Raw genomic sequence first — 12,210 nt, forward strand, 5'->3', positions numbered from 1 at the left:
TTACTTAAGCAACTTCTTCTGAATAACCAAGAGGCCCAGGCTAATGATATTTGGCCAGTGGCATGCTGGGATGAAGGGCTACCAAGTTTGTTCAAATGAATGACCTTTGCCCATTTTCAAGGTCACAGGGGTCAAATATGTTGAAACTTTTAAACAATTTCTTCTAAATAACTAAAATGTCTAGGGTGTTATTTATTGAGCCAGTAGCATGCTTGGATAAAGGGCTACCAAGTTTGTTCAAACAAATGACCTTCACTCATATTCAAGGTCAAAGGGGTCAATTGTCTTAAAACTCTTTAAACGACTTCTTCTGTATAACCAAAAGGTCCAGGATGATGATATTTGGCCAGAAGGATGTTGGCATGAAGGGCTACGAAGTCTGTTCAAATGAATGAACTTCGTCCATACTCAAGGTCACAGGGTCAATTGTCTTGAAAACCTTTAAACAACTTCTTTTGTATAACCAAAAGGTCTAGGGTGATGATATTTGGCCAGAATGATGTTGGCATGAAGGGCTACGAAGTTTGTTCAAATTACTGACTTTTGCCCATATTCAAGGTCACAGGGGTCAAATATGTTGAAATCTTTAAACGACTTCTTCTGAATTGACCTTGACACACTTTCATTGTCACATCTGGTCCATAGTGCATAAATCTTTAAAAGTCATCTTCTCAATAAACAAAAGGTATAAGGTGGTGATATTTGGCAAGTTGCATTCTGGTAGAAAGGGCTATGAAGTTTGTTCAACTTTAAATGTCCATGTTTGACTTTCAAGGTCACAGGGGTCAAATGTGTTTTAATCGTTTAACAGGTTCTTCTGAAGTCAAGTCACTAATATTTTGCCTGTAGCTTTATTTTAGTCCACTTTTAAGGTTACAATTGTGAGATTAATACTAGATGAGCGATGCAGGCCCATTGGGCCTCTTGTTATAAATACTTATTGGTTGTGCTGCATGAATCTTTTTACAACCTATACCTACCAACCTGAAGAAAATGTTTAGAAATACCAAGATATGTTATTTCAAATATTATTGTCATTTGAGAACCTGATACTCTTACCCCCACATCCTCATTTCTCTGATAGACCACTCTCTACCTTTATTTTGATTGGATGTTAGAGTGGGGGACATTTATTAATATATAAATATATGTTCTTATGTTTCAGGACTTCCTCTGGCAGATTGCTTCAAAATCTGGAGGTCATATGAGGTCACAGGGTGAAATCCATAAAATAGGCCGATACTTCAAAAACCTGGTATTGTTATTATCTTGTCATACCATAAGATTTAAATTATGAAATGAAGGTCAAAGATGGTCAAATGCAGGTCAAGCCTGCTAATTACAGGTCATTATAGTAGGAAAGTTTTTCAAAGAAATCAAAATAAGTAGTATGTCATTAAAACTGTTAAATTTGCCTATTAACCCTTTCACCCCTAGGTAACTTTAGTAGACTTTACCATCCATTTATCTTGATGATTCCATTGTGGTCCACAGTGCTATGGGGTACTTTGATATTTTAAGCTTTAGAAATCTGAAGTAAGGAGCTGATGAATGTTGGTACTTTATTTGTCGTGATGCTCATTCATACCTTTCAAATCAGCTGTGCTTTCTTTTTTCATTTCAGACTGAGGTGACATCCATGAAGCGTAAACATGACCTAACTACCAAGGATTCCCAGGCGTTTGCTAACCTGGCCCGCAGCATGCTGGTTGATGTCAGTGACTCAGACATTGTAGGTTGTCAGATAGTCTGTGTCTAATGTTCAATATGACGTTCTCAAAAAAGATATAATTCTGCCTGTATCTGATTAATCTAACAATGTTTATAGTACAATTAACAAATATTCATTCAGTTTTCACTTTTCTGTAAGTCATTCGACTGGATGATCAAAGAACACACCCATCATCTCCCAAATTTAATCAATGGTTATTTTGTCAACCTCCCTTACCTCAGTCTAATGACTATGGTGTTGGCCTCCCTTACCTCAGTCTAATGGCCATGGTGTTGGCCTCTCTTACCTCAGTCTTATGGCTATGGTGTTGGCCTCCCATACCTCAGTCTAATGGCTATGGTGTTGGCCTCGCTTACCGCAGTCTAATGACTATGGTGTTGGCCTCCCTTACCTCAGTCTAATGGCTATGGTGTTGGCCTCGCTTACCGCAGTCTAATGACTATGGTGTTGGCCTCCCATACCTCAGTCTCATGGCTTTGGTGTTGGCCTCCCTTACCTCAGTCTAATGGCTATGTTGTTAGCCTCCCTTACCTCAGTCTAATGGCTGTGGTGTTCGCCTCCCATACCTCAGTCTAATGGCCATGGTGTTGGCCTCCCTTACCTCAGTCTAATGGCTGTGGTGTTCGCCTCCCATACCTCAGTCTAATGGCTATGGTGTTGGCCTCCCTTACCTCAGTCTAATGGCTATGGTGTTGGCCTCCCTTACCTCAGTCTAATGGCTATGGTGTTGGCCTCCCTTACCTCAGTCTAATGGCTATGGTGTTGGCCTCCCTTACCTCAGTCTAATGGCTATGGTGTTGGCCTCCCTTACCTCAGTCTAATGGCTATGGTGTTGGCCTCCCTTACCTCAGTCTAATGACTATGGTGTTGGCCTCCCTTACCTCAGTCTAATGGCTATGGTGTTGGCCTCCCTTACCTCAGTCTAATGGCTATGGTGTTGGCCTCCCTTACCTCAGTCTAATGGCTATGGTGTTGGCCTCCCTTACCTCAGTCTAATGGCTATGGTGTTGGCCTCCCTTACCTCAGTCTAATGGCTATGGTGTTGGCCTCCCTTACCTCAGTCTAATGGCTATGGTGTTGGCCTCCCTTACCTCAGTCTAATGGCTATGGTGTTGGCCTCCCTTACCTCAGTCTAATGGCTATGGTGTTGGCCTCCCTTACCTCAGTCTAATGGCTATGGTGTTGGCCTCCCTTACCTCAGTCTAATGGCTATGGTGTTGGCCTCCCTTACCTCAGTCTAATGGCTATGGTGTTGGCCTCCCTTACCTCAGTCTAATGGCTATGGTGTTGGCCTCCCTTACCTCAGTCTAATGACTATGGTGTTGGCCTCCCTTACCTCAGTCTAATGGCTATGGTGTTGGCCTCCCTTACCTCAGTCTAATGGCTATGGTGTTGGCCTCCCTTACCTCAGTCTAATGGCTATGGTGTTGGCCTCCCTTACCTCAGTCTAATGGCTATGGTGTTGGCCTCCCTTACCTCAGTCTAATGGCTATGGTGTTGGCCTCCCTTACCTCAGTCTAATGGCTATGGTGTTGGCCTCCCTTACCTCAGTCTAATGGCTATGGTGTTGGCCTCCCTTACCTCAGTCTAATGGCTATGGTGTTGGCCTCCCTTACCTCAGTCTAATGGCTATGGTGTTGGCCTCCCTTACCTCAGTCTAATGGCTATGGTGTTGGCCTCCCTTACCTCAGTCTAATGGCTATGGTGTTGGCCTCCCTTACCTCAGTCTAATGGCTATGGTGTTGGCCTCCCTTACCTCAGTCTAATGGCTATGGTGTTGGCCTCCCTTACCTCAGTCTAATGGCTATGGTGTTGGCCTCCCTTACCTCAGTCTAATGGCTATGGTGTTGGCCTCCCTTACCTCAGTCTTATGACTATGGTGTTGGCCTCCCTTACCTCAGTCTAATGGCTATGGTGTTGGCCTCCCTTACCTCAGTCTAATGGCTATGGTGTTGGCCTCCCTTACCTCAGTCTAATGGCTATGGTGTTGGCCTCCCTTACCTCAGTCTAATGGCTATGGTGTTGGCCTCCCTTACCTCAGTCTAATGGCTATGGTGTTGGCCTCCCTTACCTCAGTCTAATGGCTATGGTGTTGGCCTCCCTTACCTCAGTCTAATGGCTATGGTGTTGGCCTCCCTTACCTCAGTCTAATGGCTATGGTGTTGGCCTCCCTTACCTCAGTCTAATGGCTATGGTGTTGGCCTCCCTTACCTCAGTCTAATGGCTATGGTGTTGGCCTCCCTTACCTCAGTCTAATGGCTATGGTGTTGGCCTCCCTTACCTCAGTCTAATGGCTATGGTGTTGGCCTCCCTTACCTCAGTCTAATGGCTATGGTGTTGGCCTCCCTTACCTCAGTCTAATGGCTATGGTGTTGGCCTCCCTTACCTCAGTCTAATGGCTATGGTGTTGGCCTCCCTTACCTCAGTCTAATGGCTATGGTGTTGGCCTCCCTTACCTCAGTCTAATGGCTATGGTGTTGGCCTCCCTTACCTCAGTCTAATGGCTATGGTGTTGGCCTCCCTTACCTCAGTCTAATGGCTATGGTGTTGGCCTCCCTTACCTCAGTCTAATGGCTATGGTGTTGGCCTCCCTTACCTCAGTCTTATGACTATGGTGTTGGCCTCCCTTACCTCAGTCTAATGGCTATGGTGTTGGCCTCCCTTACCTCAGTCTAATGGCTATGGTGTTGGCCTCCCTTACCTCAGTCTAATGGCTATGGTGTTGGCCTCCCTTACCTCAGTCTAATGGCTATGGTGTTGGCCTCCCTTACCTCAGTCTAATGGCTATGGTGTTGGCCTCCCTTACCTCAGTCTAATGGCTATGGTGTTGGCCTCCCTTACCTCAGTCTAATGGCTATGGTGTTGGCCTCCCTTACCTCAGTCTAATGGCTATGGTGTTGGCCTCCCTTACCTCAGTCTAATGGCTATGGTGTTGGCCTCCCTTACCTCAGTCTAATGGCTATGGTGTTGGCCTCCCTTACCTCAGTCTAATGGCTATGGTGTTGGCCTCCCTTACCTCAGTCTAATGGCTATGGTGTTGGCCTCCCTTACCTCAGTCTAATGGCTATGGTGTTGGCCTCCCTTACCTCAGTCTAATGGCTATGGTGTTGGCCTCCCTTACCTCAGTCTAATGGCTATGGTGTTGGCCTCCCTTACCTCAGTCTAATGGCTATGGTGTTGGCCTCCCTTACCTCAGTCTAATGGCTATGGTGTTGGCCTCTCTTACCTCAGTCTAATGGCTATGGTGTTGGCCTCCCGTACCTCAGTCTAATGGCTATGGTGTTGGCCTCTCTTACCTCAGTCTAATGGCTATGGTGTTGGCCTCCCTTACCTCAGTCTAATGGCTATGGTGTTGGCCTCTCTTACCTCAGTCTAATGGCTATGGTGTTGGCCTCTCTTACCTCAGTCTAATGGCTATGGTGTTGGCCTCTCTTACCTCAGTCTTATGGCTGTGGTGTTGGCCCCCCATACCTCAGTCTAATGGCTATGATGTTGGCCTCCCTTACCTCAGTCTTATGACTATGGTGTTGGCCTCCTTTACCTCAGTCTAATGACTATGGTGATGGCCTCCCTTACCTCAGTCTAATGGCTATGGTGTTGGCCTCCTTTATTTCAGTCTTATGGCTGTGGTGTTGACCTCTTTTACCTCAGTCTTATGGCTATGGTGTTGGCCTCCCTTACCGCATTCTTATGGCTATGGTGTTGGCATCCCTTACCTCATTAAACAGCTGTTGTGTTAATCGCCCCTTACATCAAGCATTGGCAGTTGTGATAACCTTCCTAACCTAAATCAGAATTTATTTAGCCTAGCTCTACCCTGTTTGTTTTTTGGATTTTTTAAGGCGTCAGTTTAATATTTTGCTTGTTTACTGTATTTATCATTTATTGTACACAAAGCTATCGCTTTAGCCCCTATTATGTATCCTTCCTGTTAGTATTGTCAAATATTTCTGAATTAATTGAGGATATTCTAATAACCAAGGCAGAGTGGGGTTAGGGAAAATTTCATCTATTAAAAATATAATCATCCCAAGATATGTTGATTGCTGTACAAGTAGGATTTGTTTATCACCTAGGTATAGTGTTGGTTCTTTTGCTATCCTTGAGAATGACATAGCTACTGTTCTTTCTTTCAAAATTTTGAAGCCCCCACTGATCAGCCTATTCTTGTATCGCTTCTATTGTTCTTTGGACTATTTTCTAATTGTTTGTTACAATTGCTATTCCAAATGCTGGTGCTGTCAGCAAGTTGAACTATTCTTGCTAATTTATTGTTGTAGCTAATAGCAGTTGTGTTTATGTCCCAAACTTTAATCAATAGCTATTGTATTTACCTCCCTTACCTTGTGATTTCCTCCCTGACCTTAATCAATGGCTATTGTGTTAACCTCCTATACTTCATTCCGTAGCTATTGTATTTACCTCCCTTAACTTTATTTTTCCTCCCTGACCTCAATCAATGCCTGTTGTGTAATAACTTCCTGTACTTCAATCAATAGCTATTGTATTTTCCTCCCTTACCTTGTGTTTTTTCCTCCCTGAACTCAATCAGTAGCTGTTGTGTTAACCTCCTATACTTTAACCAATAGCTATTGTATTTCTCTCCCTTACCTTGTGATTTCCTCCCTGACCTTAATCAATGGCTATTGTGTTAACCTCCTATACTTCATTCAATAGCTATTTTATTTACCTCCCTTACCTTGTGTTTTCCTCCCTGACATTAATCAATGACTGTTGTGTTAACCTCCTGTACATTAAATTAACAAATAGCTATTGTATTTTCCTCCCTTAACTTGTTTTTCCTCCCTGACCTCAATCAATGCCTGTTGTGTAATAACCTCATGTACTTCAATCAATAGCTATTGTATTTACCTCCCTGAACTCAATCAGTAGCTGTTGTGTTAACCTCCTATACTTTAACCAATAGCTATTGTATTTACCTCCCTTACCTTGTGATTTCCTCCCTGACCTTAATCAATGGCTATTGTGTTAACCTCCTATACTTCATTCAATAGCTATTGTATTTACCTCCCTTACCTTGTGTTTTCCTCCCTGACCTTAATCAATGACTGTTGTGTTAACCTTTTATACGTTAAATTAACAAATAGCTATTGTATTTTCCTCCCTTAACTTGTTTTTCCTCCCTGACCTCAACCTGACCTCCTATACTTTGATCAATAGCTATTGTATTTACCACCCTTACCTTGTGTTTTCCTCCCTGACCTTAATCAATAGCTGTTGTGTTAACCTCCTATACGTTAAATTAACAAATAGCTATTGTATTTACCTCCCTTAACTTTATTTTTCCTCCCTGACCTCAATCAATGCCTGTTGTGTAATAACTTCCTGTACTTCAATCAATAGCTATTGTATTTACCTCCCTTACCTTGTGTTTTTTCCTCCCTGAACTCAATCAGTAGCTGTTGTGTTAACCGCCTATACTTTAACCAAAAGCTATTGTATTTACCTCCCTAACAGGAGGACATGATGCTGATCCTACTTGAGACGGACAGTTTTAGTAGCTGTACGACACAGGAGGAAATACTTGACCCTAGAATGCCCTTGATGGGAGCACGGGTCAGGCGTGGCAAGGACTGGGTTTGGGGTGACCAGGACCTTGGTGGGCCAGGAACTATCACCAGTCACTGCAACAATATAGGTGATTGCCAGTCGTCAGAAATTAAGCGTCATTAATTGTCTAATTAAGAGGTAAAGAAAAATGAGTTGTATGATTATGCCAGAAGACCAGTGTAACAGTGGTCATTATCTTTTTCAATCCCTCCACTAGGAGTCGAACCCATGGACCTCTGGCTCACTAGTCTAACACTCTACCGAATGAGCTAAAGAGAAATTCTCCCTAGCCGAGTCAGTAAGGAGCAGCTAGTATTTAACCAGGGTGACACCAGGATATTATGATAACCTGCCATTTTTAGGTCACCTGAGCTTTGCTCAAGTGACCTATTCCAATCGCTTTTCGTCCGTCGTCGTCCGTCGTGTGTCGTGCGTCGTGCGTAAACTTTTACATTTTCAACTTCTTCTCAAGAACCAGTGGATGGATTTTTTTCAAACTTGGTCAGAATCATCCTTGGTAGATGAGGCTTCAAAATTGTAAAATTGGGATTCCTACCCCCACCCCTGGGGCCAGGGCGGGGCCCCAAAGGGAAAATTATCCAATATTTCAAAAATCTTCTTCTCCAGACTCACAGGTACTACAGTGATTTTCTCTACGTGGAAAGAAAGATCATCAGGGGCTTTACTTAAATTGTAAATTTCAGGACCCCCGAGCTATCCGTTCTCCCTTGGGGAGGGGGTAAAGTTTACTATAGTTTATATAGGGAAATAACACTTTTGGGTATATTTTGACAACTTTCTGTAGGAAATTATTTTTACTTGGTGAGAATTATCCTTGGAGGTAGATGGTTTCAAATTGTAAAATTGAGATTCCTACCCCGACCCCTGGGGCCAGGGCGGGGCCCCAAAGGGAAAATTAATCAATATTTCAAAAATCTTCTTCTCCAGACTCAGAGGTACTACAGTGATTTTCTTTACGTGGAAAGAAAGATCATCAGGGGCTTTATTTAAATTGAAAATATCAGGACCCCGAGCTATCCGTTCTCCCTTGGGGAGGGGTTAACGTTTAATATAGTTTATATAGGGAAATAACACTTTTCGGTATATATTTTATCCATTTTCAGCAGAAAATTGCTCAAACTTAGTCAGAATCATCTTGGGTAAATGAGAGTTTTACTTTGTAAAATTAGGATTCCTGCCCCATCCCCAGGGGCTAGGGCGGGGCCCCAAAGGGAACATTTACCAATATTTTCAAATTCTTATCCATTGATGACATGACAAGTATTGTATTTCACTTAGTTTACATGCTGATTTCCACATCACATCTAAACAATAAAATAAAGCTACCAGTATCTATGATATAACTCAGGTGACCGCTAAGGCCCTTGGGCCTCTTGTTCTATTGCACTGTAGTATGACTAAACTAGACTTGTCTTGGCAAGCTGGTCCTTTTAAAGTCACACATAGCATTTGTAAAGAAATCAAGTATACTCATCATTACTTTTATTGTCAGGTTTTAATAATAGGAAGTAGTTACGAAAATTAAAGATTGCCTCCCAATGTCTCTGTATCAGATTCTGTAAATATACATATTTTAGCAGTACTCTAATCTTAGCACTTTCTGCATAATTTAGATATTGCATGAATTAATGATTGTGCTCATTGAAGTTTCTGTATATAAGGGTAGTTACGTATGGCATATGTGTCTTGGGTTGCCCAAATTCTTCAATGCACAAATCTGTTTTGTAGCACAAACTTTTATGGATATCCCGCATGAACAAAAATGAATCAAGTGTATCTTATAAATTCCTCCAATTTAAGTCACAAAAATGTATTTTGGAGACTTCTTTGGTTTTACTTTTAACATTTGTTCTTCTTCTTTCCTCTTTCCTCCTCTGTAAGCATGTCTCTGTGGATTTTCAGAAACCACAAGTTGGATTATGATGAATTGTGGCTTGAGAACTAGGCCGCTTACTAGATGTGCAAAGTACTTTTTCAATGCAGCTGCCCATCAACGGTGGTTGCCACGGTCGTGGTCCACCATTTTCTTGGAAACTATAAGACAGATTCCAATGAAACCTCACATGAGTATTGGAGGGCATGCGTAGATGTGTTAAAAGCTATTTATTTCACAGCTGTACATCTAAGATGGTCTCTAATTGGTCAAAATTAAGATATTTACAATTTCATATCAAATTTGGTACATTTATATAGGTGTGTATCATGCCGTTACGAATAGCTTAGTGATCTCTCTTAGAATCATAGACGAGCACTTGTTATTTTTTATGGTTCCATAACAACCATGAAAACCATGAACATTATCACGTTCATGGCGAGCATTTCATGTTATAATGGAATGCTACAATTTGATTCTGCTAAAGTAAGTACTTTTACAGTATTCAGATTTCAGTTTTCGTGAGTAGACTTTTATGATAAACAATGGCAGTGTGATTGTATAGTGCCGTCGCTGGGGCTCAAACCCGCGACCCTTGGCTCTCCAGCCCGATGCTCTACTGCTGAGCTAAAGGGAAATTTCCTACAGCTGACGCTTGTTAGGCAACCTAATAAATACACATATTTTACATTATCGTAGTCATCAGTTCAACAGCAAGACTGACATGACAACTACATGTATGCATGACTCAATTGTTCACGATTTGAATTAAGGTTATTTGGTCGTCCAGTGGGACCTAAATAATGTGAAGGGACGGTACAGATATGGAGCAGATGACAAATATGACCTGACATTGACCCAGGAACCACGTATTCTTAGTCAGGACGAGCTGATTGGTGCAGGATGTCTCGTTTGTAGAGGTCAGTATCAATGTATTGTGTATATTTAACATCTTAAATGCATTTTCCATTGGGGATGAGTTTCATAAATTTTCTTCAAAATGGAAACAAATTGAGAACATTTTTAATCGTATAAACAAGAGTGACCATTTTCAAGATATCAATGACGCCATCTTGGAATCTGTGGCCTGATGTTTATTGTCCTAATTGAAGGGTACAGTGGCTGAGTTGTGTCATTTCGTTATTTTGCCCAGAATAGACAAGATTTAGTAACTTTTTATTTGCATTGCTCTGGGCAAATTAGCCACCGTAGAAGGGTCATATAGCACTAGTTACAAATGACAAAAATATGACATGGCATAAAGCAGCAGGTGTGTGATAAATGCACTTATTATTTTCTCATATTATTCCCGACAAGTGATTGGCCAGGAATGCATCAGGTGTCCACCGATAAAAAAACGTTATTGACTTGGAGCGCATGATTTTTGTTGAAGGACTGGGTGTTTCTAAAAATAGAATTAAGACGTGTCTCCAAACAATGCACCGTCCCACTTCTGAAGCTTTTTGTTGTGTTCTTTTTCAGATTGCTTACATTACTGTTTTATAAAATTATAAAACAATTGTAGCCTTTAACTTCGATCAATACCTGGATTTATCGACCTCAGCCAAAGGCTATAATTGAATAGTATTACATACATAATATTGTAAGCTTTACAGATTAATTTATTGTTTCTAGCAAGTGTAAATTAACAAATTAATTCAGATGAAATACATTTTTTGCTGTGTTGAACATTTATAATTGAAATCGTATTTTTACATTTTTGATGGTATGCAAAAAGAGTTCTATTCAGAAATATTCTCCGTGATATACTATGATGCACATTATGGAATATATTTTGTACGAATCTGTATTGCATATACTTGTACCATCATGAATGTTAAAAAGATGCATTTTAATCTTTAAATACATGCATACACATGCACTTTAACCTTATAATGGATTGTTCATGAATCCTTATATCTTAACTATACTCATTGGCTATTGCAGACAAAGACTGGTCTTATGGCCACCAGGATGGAGGTCCTACAAACATAGGGGTTGTTTTTGATGTGAATCCCAATGGCATTGTCAGGGTAAGTGAAATAGAGTCTTCCTTCAATGTAGATAGCTGCAATTGATTTTGAAAGCTGAATTTTGTGCTGTTGATAGAAATAAACATTTCTTGGACTGAACACATCAAACTTCATATGCTGGGATACTGTAAGATGTTGTGTTTCGCTTGGCCACTCTTCCTAATGCTGAACATTTATCCTGATGGCAAATTCAATGATAACTTTTCTAAAAGAAAAACCATTGGAAGCTTATATATCAGTCTGTTATTGCAGGAAGTCACTTAATACAGGTGGTCACTTAATACAGGTGGTCACTTGATACAGGTGGTCATTTGATAAAGGTGGACACTTAATAAAGGTTAACATGAAAATGACTACAATGATGACTTTTATATCCAATGCAAACAAAGTTTGGAGGGGGAGGGGGGGTAGTATTAGTATCACCCTGTTTGTCCATCCATGATCCTTGTAAGTGCAATTCCTCCTATACTGTGTGTTGGATTTTTTTTTTGACTTGACACAGTGAAAGTACATTGTATGTAGATTTGCAGGAAGAAAGGAATTTGAAATTTGCCAGCTTTTCCTTGAGTTATGGCCCTTGTAACTTTCAACTTCGGCTCCAGAAACCTCCTCATTAGGAAGAAAGGAATTCTAATTTGACTATTATTCCTTTAGTTATGCCTTTTAATACTTCCGCTCCAAAAACCTTTTTAGTGCAAGCAGGGCCAGGGTTCATTAAATTTGATCACTAAACACAGGTGGTCTATTTATAGAGTTGGACTCACAGGCAGTTTTTTTAGGTCACCTGAGACAAAGTCTCAAGTGACCTATTGCGATCGCCTTTTGTCCGTCGTCGTCCGTCCGTAAACAATTTACATTTTCGACTTCTTCTCCAAAACCCCTGAACCAATTTCAATGAAATTTTGCAGGGACCTTCCATGGACAAAGGTCAACAAAAATAGTTGCCGGTTTAGTCCTAAGCCCCCAGGGGCCTGAGGGGC

At 41.2% G+C, this 12,210-nt stretch overlaps 1 protein-coding gene across 1 annotated transcript in view; it reads left to right on the forward strand.

The window, feature by feature from the left end:
• LOC110462158 overlaps nucleotides 1–12,210 on the forward strand; it is a 46,303-nt gene that overhangs the window by 14,112 nt on the left and 19,981 nt on the right. The window contains exons 10-14 of the mRNA XM_021516001.1: nucleotides 1,166–1,255; nucleotides 1,625–1,732; nucleotides 7,211–7,391; nucleotides 9,971–10,117; nucleotides 11,145–11,230. Of these exons, the coding sequence (XP_021371676.1) occupies nucleotides 1,166–1,255; nucleotides 1,625–1,732; nucleotides 7,211–7,391; nucleotides 9,971–10,117; nucleotides 11,145–11,230 (612 nt within the window). The remainder of the gene's footprint in view (nucleotides 1–1,165; nucleotides 1,256–1,624; nucleotides 1,733–7,210; nucleotides 7,392–9,970; nucleotides 10,118–11,144; nucleotides 11,231–12,210) is intronic.

Source organism: Mizuhopecten yessoensis, unplaced genomic scaffold (assembly GCF_002113885.1).
Source record: "Mizuhopecten yessoensis strain PY_sf001 unplaced genomic scaffold, ASM211388v2 scaffold10755, whole genome shotgun sequence".
NCBI classification, from domain to species: domain Eukaryota; kingdom Metazoa; phylum Mollusca; class Bivalvia; order Pectinida; family Pectinidae; genus Mizuhopecten; species Mizuhopecten yessoensis.